Source organism: Cicer arietinum, chromosome 2 (genome assembly GCF_000331145.2).
Source record: "Cicer arietinum cultivar CDC Frontier isolate Library 1 chromosome 2, Cicar.CDCFrontier_v2.0, whole genome shotgun sequence".
In the NCBI taxonomy this organism is placed as follows: domain Eukaryota; kingdom Viridiplantae; phylum Streptophyta; class Magnoliopsida; order Fabales; family Fabaceae; genus Cicer; species Cicer arietinum.
Genome location: NC_021161.2, coordinates 9,627,584 through 9,642,705, shown reverse-complemented (window position 1 = coordinate 9,642,705; position 15,122 = coordinate 9,627,584). Strand labels below are relative to the sequence as shown.

The following is a 15,122-nucleotide window of genomic DNA, read 5'->3' as shown; positions in this document are numbered from 1 at the left end:
GAACAACACAATATAAGTTTTGGTGGGACTGTGGAATGGGATCTGTTTTCTTTGTTTGATTTTGGTTACATTGCCATTTTGGCTTCTATTGTGAATTATGGAGTTCCTCGATGAATGTTCACTAATACATAAGTAAATTGACATGGATTAATTATCAATTTTTCTAAAGGTGTGGTACAATTACAACACGAGGAGCATTGCAAGCTAGTGACTTGATTATCGCCTTCTTTAATTTCTATTTTCTACAATATTAGAAGTTCTATATTATTTATGACCTTTATTTTGTGTGTTTGACAGGACGATGCACATATTTTCTGTAGGGAGTCCCAAGTGTGTTAAACGTAAATTTATGTGATATAAATCTTTAAAATATCTTCTGAGCTGAAGCTGAAATTATTGTTTCAATTCATTTTACAGATAAAAGATGAAGTCATAAAAGTCTTGAACTTCATGGATTATGTCTATCAAATATTTGGTTTCACATGAAGTGAAACTTTCAATAGTATGCTTTTACTCTTTATTGTTCTCAATGCCCATCACTTGGAAGTATTGAATAGTTTAGGGAATATTGACCATTGTCTAAGCTTGGTAGCTTTTGCTCTTGTTAATTTCTTCTCTTTTGGTATATCATACAAACATACATATTGCCAATAGCAATAGCTATAATCTATTTAATGGCTCGGTTATTTATTTACCCTTGCTTGTGTTAAATACTTGAGTAGAGGCCAGAGAAAATCTTTAAAGATCTTGAAATGTGGGAGAAGGCTGAAAATGAGCTCAGGGAAGCTTTGGATGAGTTTGGCAAGCCATGACAGGTTTATTTTAGAGGTCTTTAATGTCAGCTTAAGATATTGCTTGAAATGTATCGTTTGGTTCTGACTTAAACTAATTCAGTTTGGGCATCTAAAATTGGAGCATGCTTATCATTTTGAATTCAATTATAGGTTTACTTGATGCAGTTTTTATTTTCTTATACTCACATAAGTTTTTGTTTTATTTTTGCATCTCTGTTTTATTATTTTCTACGGAATGCAACATTTGTTAGCTTCAAATTATGTGCTTATATTCTGAATAAAACTCTGCTGCAGTTGAATGAAGGGGGTGGTGCATTCTATGGACCGAAGATAGACATCAGTGTATCTAATGCATTGAGTATGGCACAATTTTTAAAGTTATATTTTTTTTTTTTATTATTTAACAAGTGCTCTAAGAATACTTGTTATTATTTTCTTAATTTTATAGTCATACACATTTGTGTGCATTATTTGCTTTTCAACTTGAGAGTATATCTGACGATGTGATAAGTTTTGACTTATATCAGTGTAAAATTACAATTAGTAGGGAGATAAAATAAAATAAATTTAATAAATAATAATAAGGTTTAGTGACATACATATCGTAGGAATATGTTAATTTTTTATTTATATTTTTCTAAGTTTTAGTGACAGATAATACTGTAGGAGTAGACTAATTCTTTATTTATATTTATCTAGTTTTTAGTGACAATCATTATTAAGTATTATTGACTTTTACCTACAGTTTTTAACTTTTAGTGACACATTTTGTATGTCTCGTTAAGTCAATTTTTTTTGTAGTGAGTCAATTTTTTTGTAGTGAGACATATCAACGGGCTTGCTAATTGAAACCAATTGAGGGGCCAAACTGGACAACTTCGATAAATCTTGATACAATTTTGGAATTTCAGCAAAACTAAAGACTTTATGTAAGCGTCATATTTCAGGGACAATTTTGATTATTTATTCGAGAAATCATTATAAGGTTGATCTATTAAATAGATTTTATATTTATTATTTATCCAAAGTATAAAAAATGAAGGTGCAATCTGCGAGACCTAATTCAACTGGTTCAAATCTGAAATTTTATAATTATATGCAAATTTATTTATCATTTTTATCTATAAACAAAAATAAATGAAAGAGATTTGTATCGTATGTTTGATGCTGTTGGTGGAATTATTTCTGCACCATCATCTCTATCGCCTATCAAGTTGCGAATAATTTGACCAAACGCACCTCTCATTTTATGCACTGCAATATATCAATATATCAATTAAAGAAAAAACTTAAAAAAAAGTTCCATCCCGAAACTTTTAAAACATGTTTCGGAAGTTTCTTTGAATGCCAAAGTTCCAAGTCAGCTTCGAAACTTTTCATGCATTCCAAAGTTTTGAAACTTTCCTTGCATTTCTGGATTTTTTGCATTTCGAAACTTTCATATTGTTGGAAAGTTTCGAAGTTTCTTCATTTCGAAACTTTCATCTTCAATGAAACTTTCGAAAGTTTCAGAAATTCTTGTGAAATATGTATTTCAAAACTTTCATAATCATAGAAACTTTTGAAGCTTGGAAAAAAAAATGATTCAAAAGTTTCAAATTTTCGAACGTTATTCTTACTTTTCAATTTCGAAGGTTTCAATCTTTCGAATCTTTGGCAATTTCAGAATCGGATATTTTAAACTTTCGAATGAAATGGGTAAAAAAGGAAAGTGAAATTTTTTGGAACTTTTTATAGATAACAGTAGGGGCAATTTGGTCTTTTCCATATGAATGGGGGTGGAAGGTAAAATTGGGGGATGCATGGTACCAATCTCTAAATGAAAGTGCAAAGAGATCGCTCTCTAACAACCGTTCAAAAATTAGGCCCAGGCCCATAGTCAACCCAGACTCATGAATAACTAAAACCCAGGGTGGTTTCTAGTTTCAACGTGTTTTGTAACTTTCTTAGAAACATAGTCAACACTCAACACTCAACTTTCTTGGATCTGAAAACTGTTACTGGTACGTGCATCTAATCCCTAACCTCCTTTAATCAGCCATCAATTCTCAAACTCACTCTTAGTTATTATTATTTTTAATATCTATTTTAATTATTTATTTCCTATATGCATTTAATGCTGTTTCAGCGTGCAACTGAGAACTATGAGTTCTGGTGGTGGTTACGCTGTTGAAGTTACCGGTCTCTCATCTAAAGCCACCGATAAAGATGTGTATGATTTTTTCGCTTTCTCTGGTGCCATTCAGCATGTTGAAATTATCAGGTAAAAATATTATTATAACCATATGTTAAATTGGGTAAATCATTAATTATTCATTTTTTATTTATGAGGGTTGAGTTTATTTATACACCGGAAACATGATTTGTTTACTGTAAAACTCGTGGTTCAACTATGCTAACTAATTAACTGATTGCAAATTAACTAAAAATGATTCGGTTAGTGACTTTGCATCTGCTAACTAACTAGGGCTCTTTTTGGATAAACAATTTAATCAAACGATTATAGCAGAATCACTTATCATTTAAGTGCTTATGTATGAGGTATTTCAATAAGATAAAATAAAGACAAATATGTTTGTATAAGCTTTAAACTGATTTTATAAGCTATCCTAGAGAGTTATTGAAATAAATTGAAAATAACTTATGGACATGTCCTAAGCTGTTTTACAACTGTTTATGTTAATAGATAAGTAGACAAGTGCAAATAAGTCAATCCAAACAGGCTTCATCTAGTCATATATCATTATATTGTAGAAAACCAAAGATCATTGAATTGAATTGTTCATGAATTAAATTCCATGATCATACACAATGTTGTATCATCACCAAGGTTTGAAACTGTGGTTATAGTTGCTACTCAATTCTTGATATTCTGAAAGTTGCTGTCAAATTCGGATGAATTATATTTTGATTAATTCCTAGCTTAAAATAGAAAATAGTACCTCCAGTAGTACCTGATTGGGATTTTGTCCTTATAGTTTGATTTATTTGGATTTTGGTCCCTTAGGTTTAGGGACCAATATCTTATTAATTGGTAATTATAGAAACACTCATGGAAATCAAAGAGTTATGGATTGATACTTGGGCTGACCACTGGCTACAGGAAGGGTTGGTTTGGGTTGAGCAGGAATTTTAGTCAACATTAACCAAATTTGAGTTGTTGGTGATAGACTGGGCCCTTAATTAAAAGGGTTTACCTGAGGAAACGTAATAGAGAAGTTGAGGAAAGTTGTAGATAGAAGAAAGTGCAGCTGACTTTTGTTAGAATTAGTTAGGCTGAAAGAATATATTGAGGAATATAATAATGAAAGGCACTGAAGTTGTAACTCAGAAAAGAGAGGGGAGGGCCTTGGATCTCTCTAACATCTAGGAATTCAATATCCTTGTTTATAGTTTCCGGTTCTTGGGACTGTACCCACATTGGCGCAATATTGAGAACAAGGGTTCATCAAATTCTTCTACTCACAATTTGGGCCAGTTCTATCAACTGGTATTAAAGCCACCCTTACTATTAGTATTAAAAGAGAATGCCATCCAATCTAAGGAAGAGGTGAATAAGATGATACGAGAAAGGGGTGAGTTATTTGCTGAAATGTGATCTATCCTATTAAAAACTAGAGAGGACTGTGACTGCAATGGTTGCACTCAGGTTGGAATTACCTGAAGACATCAGAGTTCATCCTTTCATTCATATATCCAAGCACAAACACTATCTTTTGAATTGTCAGATGCACCTGAACTGCAGAAAGCCCTACTGAAGATCTATTGCTGCAAATGCAATAATTTAGTGAGAGAGAAAATAACAAGTTTCGTTTTCATTGATTTTAACTGGGGAGACCACTTGTTTCATTTCTTTATCACAAACCAAAATGCTACATTAATATTGTGGCTGGCAGAATGATAAGCAGAATCACATAGTGAAGGAACAGAACACAAGGGATTAACCTGTTGAAGACAGATCATGGGCCTACACCCAAATGAGTGTAAAACATAAGAACTAATATTTTAATTTTAGTTACCTAAATCAGTAACAGTGAAAACATATCGATGGGCATCTTAAAATAATTAATAAGACCGACTTTCAAATTGGGAGACACTATAATGACTAATTGTTTTTCGAACCTAACTTTATTGTTCTTTTTTGTTGAATTGTTGATAATGTATGTAGGATAGCTGAACTTAATTACCGGCCTGTAGTATTGTATATATATTTTTTTATTGTTTTGAGATACGATTGATTTTTGGCATAGTATTTAGAACTTGATATTATATTTGGTAATTTTCCTGGGACAGGTCTGGTGATTATGCTTGTACTGCCTATGTGACCTTCCAAGATGCATATTCTCAAGAAACTGCATGTTTACTCAGTGTGAGTATTTATCTAACACATTCCAGAATACTTATAAAGTTAAAGTTTGAATCATCTTATGGTAATTGAACATTCAGTTGAATCAATGCTAAACACATGATATGTTGATTATGTTTTGTTAGGGAGCGACTATTTTAGATCAGCGTGTATGCATAACACGCTGGGGGCAATATGAAGATGAATTTGATTTTTGGAACAGGCCCAACTATAGTCACGAGCAGGAGGGAGCTTCAACTGTATGTATTTTTAATTTATTTCAAAGATTCTAATGATTATGGCTTTCTGGTCATGGTTTGACATTCAACATTTTTCCATGTTCACTTTCAGACACAACATAGCAGTCAATTTGTTTCCTCTGCAGGAGAAGCAGTTGCTATGACTCAAGAAGTCGTCAAGACCATGCTGGCAAAGGGATACGTTCTTAGTAAAGATGCATTAGCTAAGGCTAAAGACTTCGATGAGTCGCATCGGGTTTCGGCCACTGCAACAGCCAAGGTTTCAGAATTGAGCCAGAGAATCGGCCTCACCAATAAGATCTCTGCCGGTTTTGAAGCTGTTAAATCGGTCGATCAGAAGTATAATGTGACGGAAACAACCATTGCAGCTGCATCTGCAACTGGAAGATCAGTAGCAGCAGCCGCAAACTCTGTGGTGAATAGTAGCTATTTTTCGAAGGGAGCCTTGTGGATGTCGGGCGCCCTAACCCGAGCAGCTCAAGTTGCATCTGATTTGGGTACCCGCCATACCAATCAGTAAGGCATTGAAATTGTTCTACTCTTATATTTCTTGTATATATTTCTGCCTCTGTTATATAACTTCTTTAACTTTTACAGTACCTAGTACATAATACAGGCTTGAATAAATTTTTAGTTTCTACCTTATACAGTTTCTTTCTGTGTTCGTTCGTACAAACAATTTGTATAGGTTTTAATCTTTAGAATTATATTAATGATTTGCTTTTGATCTTCACTATTTTGGTTTTAATTCTCGAAATATTTTGAATTAGGCTTTTTAATACTTGGTTTATATTTAGTCCCTAGACATCAATGTTATTTTACTTGAAGAAATTCAACATGAACAAATATTAGAAACTAAATCAAAACATGAATAAATAACAAAAACTCAATTTTTAGGGAAAAAATGGACAAAAAAATTAGAACTAAGAACAAAAAAGTTATATATTGCAGGAACTAAAAGTAAGCGTTGCAATATATCTCTAGTGTATAACTGTAGACAGTGGTGAATGGTGATTATGTGAATGGAAAAAGTGAAAACAAGAAAAAACCGTTTTCAATTTAAAAACAGTGGCATAGTTGATAATTATAATAACAATGCTTATGTTTTTTGACTTTCGTTTTGTGTGCACTCTTGCTAGTCACTATGGAGTATGCACTACATTCCATGTTTCAAAAATAATAGTAATGATTCCTTTATTTTACTTATTTTTTTTATTATTATTATAAAGAAATAATAAAATTAAAGGACATCTTAAATGACATTTAATAAAAAAATTGAAAATAAATTAAAAATTAATAATAGATAAGTGACATTAATTTTAATACGTAATTATACAACAAATATTTTTACTTAATTAATATCAGTTATACAAAATAAATAAACTATTTATTTAATAAAAGTAAATTGAGTTATTAGTCAGATTTATTTAATAGTAAATTTATTTGAAGTATTGGGTTGAAAGGATTAGAATTAATTAGATATTAATGTAAAAAAAGTATAAATTAGATATTAATTTAATTGAGGTGTTATTTGGTAAATATTTTGTTATATCTATTGGACTACTTTTATATGATCAATGTAAATTTATGAATAAATTATACAGTAGAAATTAATGTTATTAATTATATATGTTATAACATTGTTATTATAATTTTTACTAATAAAGAATATTTTAGATTAAAAGTTGATGAAATAAGTTCATTTTAAATTATTTTATTTACAAAATATTTTATGAAATGGTAGTAAAAATTGGTCAAATAAAATACATTTAGAATATTTTTACTTTTTAAAAATGATAATGAGAAGTTAAAATAAACGTATTTCTTAAATTTTAAGATCTTAAAAATAAAAAACAGTAGATAAAAATATGAAATGTTTTTCCAAACTAACCGGAATTTTATTTTCTGGATATCCCAAAACTCTTTTTTTTTTTCAATTGCTTTATGGCAACTTGCAACTCCCCCTTAGGCCTTAGGTACAAAAGACTTTGGACTGAGAAGGTACTAATTACAACTTTTTCTTTTCTATTTATGAAAAAGCACTCAACTAACACATGGAAACAAGAAAGTTTTTATGTATACACCTAATTTCCCTTCCCTTCACCACATTTTGTCTGAATTTCCTCTTTTTCCCATATCACTTTGAGGATCGCTAAATTTATTCTGAAAAATATATGAGTTGAGTTATTTTGTTCAATAACTTTTACAAATATTGAATTTTATCAATTCAATTGTTTAATAATTTTTTTAATAAGTACATTAACTATACATTTTTTAAAGAAATAAAACTATTTGATACTCAGCTTCAACAAATTTAAATGAATATAAGTAATTAAGTTTTTATTATGCGGGGGAAATTCATATAATAATGTTCAAAACACGGTGACAAAATAATTAGGATATGGAAGAAGGAACAAGATGGCGTTGACATGTATATGTAACCCAACATACATAATTCCACGTATGCAATTTTTTTAATGGAAGTTGTTAAAATGGTTGATGGTGTAAACAAAATGTAATATAAATGATTAATTTAAAAATTAAAACTTTAAAAATCAATCTAGAAAATGAGTCAAATTTAAAGGGCTGTAGACATATTTTTACTATTGCTTTGTAATAATTATTTCTAGTTAGTTTATTGTAAAGAGAAAAATAAGTAAATTGAAATTGGAAATAATTAACATTACTTTTTGAAATAATTAACAATAAGTTTTGAAATAATTATTTCTAATTACTTTTTGAAATAGATAAATACTATATAGACTAAAATATCGTTTTTTATATAAAAAATTAGCATGAGATGATAGTTATTTATGATGCACATACTTTGATACAGATATCTGACATGATACCGATACACATTTCAATGTTTATTTATTATAGTTAAATAAAGTATGAACATTATTCACAAGAGATTTAAATTAGGAACAATTTGTTTCATTACAATAAATTATAAAATAAAATAGGATAGTTTTTCATTTTCATTCATGCATCTACTATCAAAAAATAAATAATAATTTAATCAAATTTAATATTTTTAAACCCATCATTGGTTATATTGCTTTGATACATCTTTAACTCTATAAATGTGTCTAAGAAATGTCTATCAAAATAAATAATTTTTTTTTTTATGGAAGGACACTTGTTTGAGATATCGTGTGTTGGATATTGCAACACACCTACTTTTTGAGATACTTGTGACGCTAATTAATTATTAAAGCATAGTAATATTTTTTAAAGAATAATGTTATTAAAGCATAATACTTTTTAAAGCATAGTAATTTTTAAAGCATAGTAATTAATTATTAAAGAATAATGTTATTGTCAAAAAAATAAATAAAATATTGTTGAAAAAGATAATTAATATTTTTTTTAAAATATTTTACAGTGATAAAATACCTACATTAGTAGAGCTTCTGTTTTTTTTAGAGAACAAATTTATCTCTTTTATTTTTATTTGTAAAATAAAGAAGCCCTTGACCTTTCTCTTTCAAAACATAAAAGCCTTAACATTGAACCATGAATAATTGAGCTCCTAATTTCCTCAATCATGCATGTATTTGTTAATGAGAGGAAACAAAGAACATCTAATACAAACACACATTCGCTTTATTCCTTGAACTTTCTTTTTAGTTTAGATTGAGTCTGATTACTTTTTATGATGATCATGTTAGAATAGAAAGTTTCTTTTTAATGAAAAATCCAAATTAATTTCAGAGTCTAGGTGTCTCACTTTGAGTAATAAATTTGTACGAGAATTAATTAACATCTAACGTTTTTTATTTATTAGATGAAAAAACATAACATAATTAAAATATCTTAAGATACTACTCGCATAAACGTATATTTTAATTTTTGCAACGCGTAATAATTAGTAAGTATAAAACAAACATCAATTTGGAATGATAAATCAATTGAAGAACATGGCTTTTAATCTCAAAGCCATTAACCTAAGGATGAACAATTGGTCGTGCATGTTTGTGGCTGATCAAACTAATTTGGGACCATGTGTTGGAAATGTATTCTTCTCATTGGATCCTATATGTCAGCTATAATTTCCTATTTAAAATGCAAGGATCGATACGTTTTTTATTTCTCAAAAACATCATATTTATATTAGAAAAAAAAATGAAACCAGGCCCAAATCCAAGAGCAACAAGGAAAATGTAGGACATTTTTTACTTTACTTGTACCCTCTAATTGTTTTTTTTATTATGTTTCCATACATATATTTTGGAGTTTTTTTTAGTCAATATTTTTGTGGAGACATAGACCTGAACCAATAAAAGAAAAAAAGTTAAAAAATTTCTTCAAAATTATACACATTTTATAATTTTTGATGAAAGTTATATAATATAAACTCATTATGAATATTCTTTTTTTAGAAAAAAAAAAAACCACACTTGTAAAATACTTTTCACTAATAGTAGAATAATGTGCTTCCCAAATATCTCTATTTAAAAAAAATTCCGCAAAATCGTTAAATTATGGATAATATTGAGATGTAAATTATCATTGATAACAATAACATTTGGATATGTCATACTTAGAGCAACAACCTTTGAGTGTAAGTTGACTTCTAATCAAAAGAGTTTTGATGATTTTGAACATTGTTTTTCTCTGACATGACATCACTTTAAGAACCAACAACTTTCATATTTAGATATTGATGATCCTTTCAGTAGATGATTTGTGCTAGGTGAATTAATAAATTTGAACCAAAGACCTCATATATTACATATTTAGGACTCTATGTAGGCTAGACCTTAGATTCATGAAGTGTTTCTAGAATGATTTCTAAATCTCTAAAATCAACTGAATCCAAAGACCTCATTAAACAATATTTTTCTCTTATCAAAACATAGTTTGGCGAGTCTATCAAATGCATACAAACTGACAATGCAAAAGAATTGGCTCTCACTGAATTTTTGCAGGAAATTGGTACCCTACATCAATTTTCTTGTCCTCTTACGCCTAAACAAAACTCAAGTGTTAAACGCAAATATCAATATCTTCTTAATGTGGTTTGAGCTTTGTTTTTTTAGTCCAAAATTTCAATTATTTTTTGGGGAGATTGTGTTTCAATTATAACACACATTATTAACATGATTCCACCTCCTAACCTTAATAATATTTTCCCTTATGTTCTTTTAAATCATACTACCCTTGATTATTCTCATCTTAGGGTGTTTCATTGTTTGACTTATGCCACAACCATACCAATCTTAGGGCATAAGTTTTCATCTCCAGCTGATTTTTGTGTATTTGTAGGTTATTCGTCTGGTGTTAAAGGATAAAAGTTATACAACATCAACGCATGAAAGCTCATCATATCAAGAGATCTAGTATTCCATGAGACTATTTTTCCATTCCACATTCAACTTCACTCTGTTGTTGAGCCTGAGTTTTTCACTCCAACCATCTTTCCTCATTCCATCCCTGATGTTTCAGATCCCCTAGGTTCTCATGCTCATCCAACTGACCCTCTTTAAGATCATGTTGAGCCAAATGATCTAGATATTTCAAATGATCCACCTTCCATTGCTCAGTCTGCTTTTCATAGACATTCAACAAGAGATCACAAACATCCTCCATACTTATTTGACTATGTTTGCTCCTTTCATAATCCTATTCAGCAACATTACTCATTTTCAAAATTTTCTTCACACTACAAAGATTTTGTTGTGCAAGTCTCTTATGTTTATAAACCTCAATATTTCTATCAAGCTATTAAATTCAAGGAGTGGCGAGCTATTATGTTTGAAGAATTGGCTGCATTGGAAGCTAACAAAACATGGTTTATTGTTCCTCTTCCCTTTGGCAAAAAGACTATTGGATGCAAATTGATTTACAAGACGAAATATAGGGTTGATGCAGTTTAGAGAGACACAAATTTTGGCGAGTTGCAAAGGGTTACACTCAACAATCTTGTATTGAATATATTGATATGTTATCCCTTGTCACCAAGCTCATAACTGTTAAAATTCTTCTAGCCTTGGTAGCATAATAACATTGGTATCTCTTGTAGTTAGACATCAATAATGCTTTCTTAAAAGGGCACTTGGATTAAGAGATTTACATGGAGTTGTCTTTGGGTTATCCAAAGGAGGGGGATTCTATCAACTTAGTTTGCAAACTTCATAAGTTTTTTTATGGATTAAAGAAATCATCAAGGCAATGGTTCACCAAATTCTTATCTATCATCACCCAACATGGGTTTGTTAAAAGTACTCCATATTGCTCCTTCTTTGGTTATTCTATCAGAATATGTATGTGACATAATACTTGCTTGTCCAAATCTAGAGAAGCATTTAAAATTCATAGTTATTGGTGATTTAAAATATTTTCTTGGGTTAGTGTTGGAAATGATGAAAGATAATTGGCATTGATGATGGCTTTTAATGTGTGAATTGAAAAATGAGAAGTCCCACATTGGAGGGAACACACTCATTTATGACCTTTATAAGGAGTTTCACAATTGGGTTGGGCCCCAAGGGGCACCGCAATTTTGTGAAGGAGGGAGAACGCAAGCAAACGGACCACCACACGCGCGCCGCCGTCCGTTCGGGTTGGGGTGGGGTGTATTAAAGTTTTTTTAACATATGGAAATTAATTATTTATTTAATTAATTAATTGCTTGCGATATGTCACATATTACGAAACTGCCATCCACAAGGTCAAAGTCAATGTTCTGATTCATTCAAACCCTAAACAGACTAATCTTCTGTCCTTTGCTTAGTCAAAACCCTAATTTGACTTAGCTTCAGTTACTTGCCACGTCAAAACCCTAAAGCTGAGTCCTTCCCACGTTTTGACTATTGCCCGGTCAAGAAGCCTAGTCAAGTCACGTTTCCTATTTCTGAGGCACGTTCCTGGTGACCTGCTGATGGACTTCGTGCTCTTGGATCCCCCCTTTTTTCTCAGATCCAGTTGCTGAACTTATCTATAAATAGAGAGCTCACCTCACTTGGAAAAGCACACCAAAAGCTCTCCGTATCTGAGGCTTTTCTCACTTCTCCCCCTTTTATTCTTCTTCTTCTTCTTCTTATTTTCTTGAGTAGCCTTCGTGCTATATTTGAGTGTCAGTCAATCGACTGACATACTGAGGGTGTAATTCTAGAACGGTTTTCTACAGTGCAGTAGAACTCTGATACAGTGAATCTGGGCTGTTTTATCCTGGGGACTTGGTGGTTGATAGTTTGCCCTGCACAATTTTGGGCAGTGCCTCGAAACGTCTTAAAGAGAGCGACCTAGTCCGCGACTCAACCCAGTAATATTTTCGGTGGCATAAATTGTTTTCAATGGTTTTCGAATTTCAAAAACAACAATTTTAAGACGTTTTTCGAACTACCATGTCTACCGACGAAATTACTGGGCCAGGTTCATCTGCTACTGACTACAACAAACCATTTCGGTTTGAGGGAAGTCACTTCAAACGATGGCAACAAAAGATGCTGTTTTTTCTAACCACGAAAAAGCTTGCCAACGTTTTGAAGGATGACATTCCGGTTGTACCAGAAAAAGGTGAACAAGCTGAAAAGGATAAAATAGCTGCTGAATTAACCCAATGGGAAAATAATGATTACTTATGTAAGAATTATATTCTCAATGGACTTGCTGATGATATGTATGACTACTACAGCTCCGACAACAATACTGCTAATCAGGTTTGGGATGCTTTAAAGAAGAAGTACGATACTGAGGAAGCTGGAGCAAAGAAGTATGCTGTAAGCCGCTACCTCAAATATCAGATGACAGATCAGTGGAAGCTCAGTCTCATGAAATCCAGAAAATTGCTCACGAAATCATCACTGAAGGTATGTCCCTAGATGAACAGTTTCAAATTGTTGTTATTATTGACAAACTGCCCCCTGCTTGGAAAGAATTTAAAAATTCTCTTAGGCATAAAACTAAAGAATTCTCTCTAGAAAGTCTGATAACCCGCCTTAGAATTGAGGAGGAATCTCGCAAGCAAGACCAGAAAGATGAAATTCTTCTTGTAGCTAATAACAAGAAGAAGAAGTCCATCGGAGCGGTTCTGAAGCCAAACGGCAAACAACTGAAGAATCAGAACCGCACTTCAAAGAACAACAACAGGAATGGGAACCACCAAAGGGTCCCAATCGCCAGGCAGCCACCACCTCCTAGAAATGGCCCCCTTTCCTTCTCCTGCTACTACTGTGGGAAAGAGGGTCATATGACACGTAAGTGTAGGTACAAGCAAGGCGCTGTAAATCAGGCCAACTTGACCGAAGAGGAATTCGTTGCAATGATAACTGAGATCAACCTCGTTGGTGGATCAGATGGATGGTGGATAGACACTGGCGCCTCTCGCCATGTCTGTTATGATCGTGCTATGTTTAAAACATACACTGCTGCTGAAGATAAGAAAGTGATGTTGGGAGACTCCCACACCACTAATGTTGCTGGTATTGGAGATGTGGAATTAACATTCACATCAGGAAAGACCTTAATTCTGAAGGATGTAATGCACACTCCAGAAATAAGAAAGAATCTGGTCTCAGGGTTTCTTCTCAATAAGGCAGGGTTCACTCAGTCTATAGGGGCAGATTTGTACACCATTTCTAAAAATGGTATCTGTAAGACCCATAATTTTAAAGTACACTTTATGCATTTTTATGTATTTTGGGATTTTGGCTCGGAGGCTTTTTAGCCAAAGTAATAACATTTTGGAGTTTATATGATCAAAAAGTTACCTTGATGCCGATTAGAATTACTCGTCGATAAATAAATTAAATTAACTGCGGTGAATCTTTTACGAAGAGTTTAATGCGTTACGGGTGAAATGGGAATTTAACAAATATCTAGATATTTTGAGATATTTGTTGTAAGACCAGGAGATGTGGAAGTAACATTCACATCTGGAAAGACCTTAATTCTGAAAGATGTAATGCACACTCCAGAAATAAGGAAGAATCTGGTCTCAGGGTTTCTTCTCAATAAGGCAGGGTTCACTCAGTCTATAGGGGCAGATTTGTACACCATTTCTGAAAATGGTATCTTTGTTGGGAAAGGGTACGCCACTGGTGGCATGTTTAAATTGAATGTTGAAATGAATAAAATGTCTTCTTCTGCTTACATGTTGTGTGATTTTAATATTTGGCATGGTAGACTCTGTCATATAAACAAACATGTGATTTCAAATTTAAGTGTTTTAGGCTTGATTCCAAAATTATCTAAAAAGGATTTTGAAAAATGCGAATTTTGCAGTCAAGCCAAAATAACTAAGAAATCCCATAAATCAATTGTTAGAGAAACTGAACCTCTAGAATTAATACACTCTGACATATGTGAGCTTAACGGAACGCTAACCAAAAATGGAAAACGTTATTTCATCACTTTTATTGACGATTGTTCTAATTTTACTTACGTATATCTCATGAAAAATAAAAGTGAAGCGCTTGACATGTTTAAAATATTTGTGACTGAAATAGAAAATCAATTTAACAAAAAGATTAAAAGGTTTCGTAGTGATAGAGGAACAGAGTATGATTCTGACTTATTTAATGAGTTCTATAAAACCCAAGGAATTATACATGAAACAACTGCACCATATTCACCTGAAATGAATGGTAAAGCTGAAAGAAAGAATAGAACTCTTACTGAATTAGTTGTTGCTATAATGCTTAATTCTGGTGCTGCATCTCATTGGTGGGGGGAAATTATTTTGACTGTTTGCTATGTTTTGAATAGAATTCCTAA

At 31.8% G+C, this 15,122-nt stretch overlaps 2 protein-coding genes across 6 annotated transcripts in view; both read left to right on the top strand.

The window, feature by feature from the left end:
- Positions 1-1,315, top strand: part of LOC101510537 (threonine--tRNA ligase, mitochondrial 1-like) — a 4,999-nt gene extending 3,684 nt beyond the window's left edge. For 2 of the 5 annotated variants that reach the window (XM_073365021.1, XM_073365020.1), the window contains 3 exons: positions 418-502; positions 723-815; positions 1,089-1,315. The gene's annotated coding sequence lies outside the window, so the exon portion shown is untranslated. Of the gene's footprint in view, positions 1-417; positions 816-1,088 lie in introns of all 5 variants that reach the window. The other 3 variants (XM_073365018.1, XM_073365017.1, XM_073365019.1) reach the window with 2 other exon arrangements.
- Positions 1,316-2,656: 1,341 nt separating this feature from the next.
- On the top strand, positions 2,657-6,132 carry LOC101509999 (binding partner of ACD11 1). The gene is made up of 5 exons (XM_004489963.4): positions 2,657-2,797; positions 2,923-3,057; positions 5,088-5,163; positions 5,286-5,399; positions 5,491-6,132. Exons 2-5 carry the CDS (start codon positions 2,939-2,941, stop codon positions 5,917-5,919), a joined length of 738 nt encoding a protein of 245 aa, XP_004490020.1. The 5' UTR covers positions 2,657-2,797; positions 2,923-2,938; the 3' UTR covers positions 5,920-6,132.
- Positions 6,133-15,122: the final 8,990 nt, after the last annotated feature.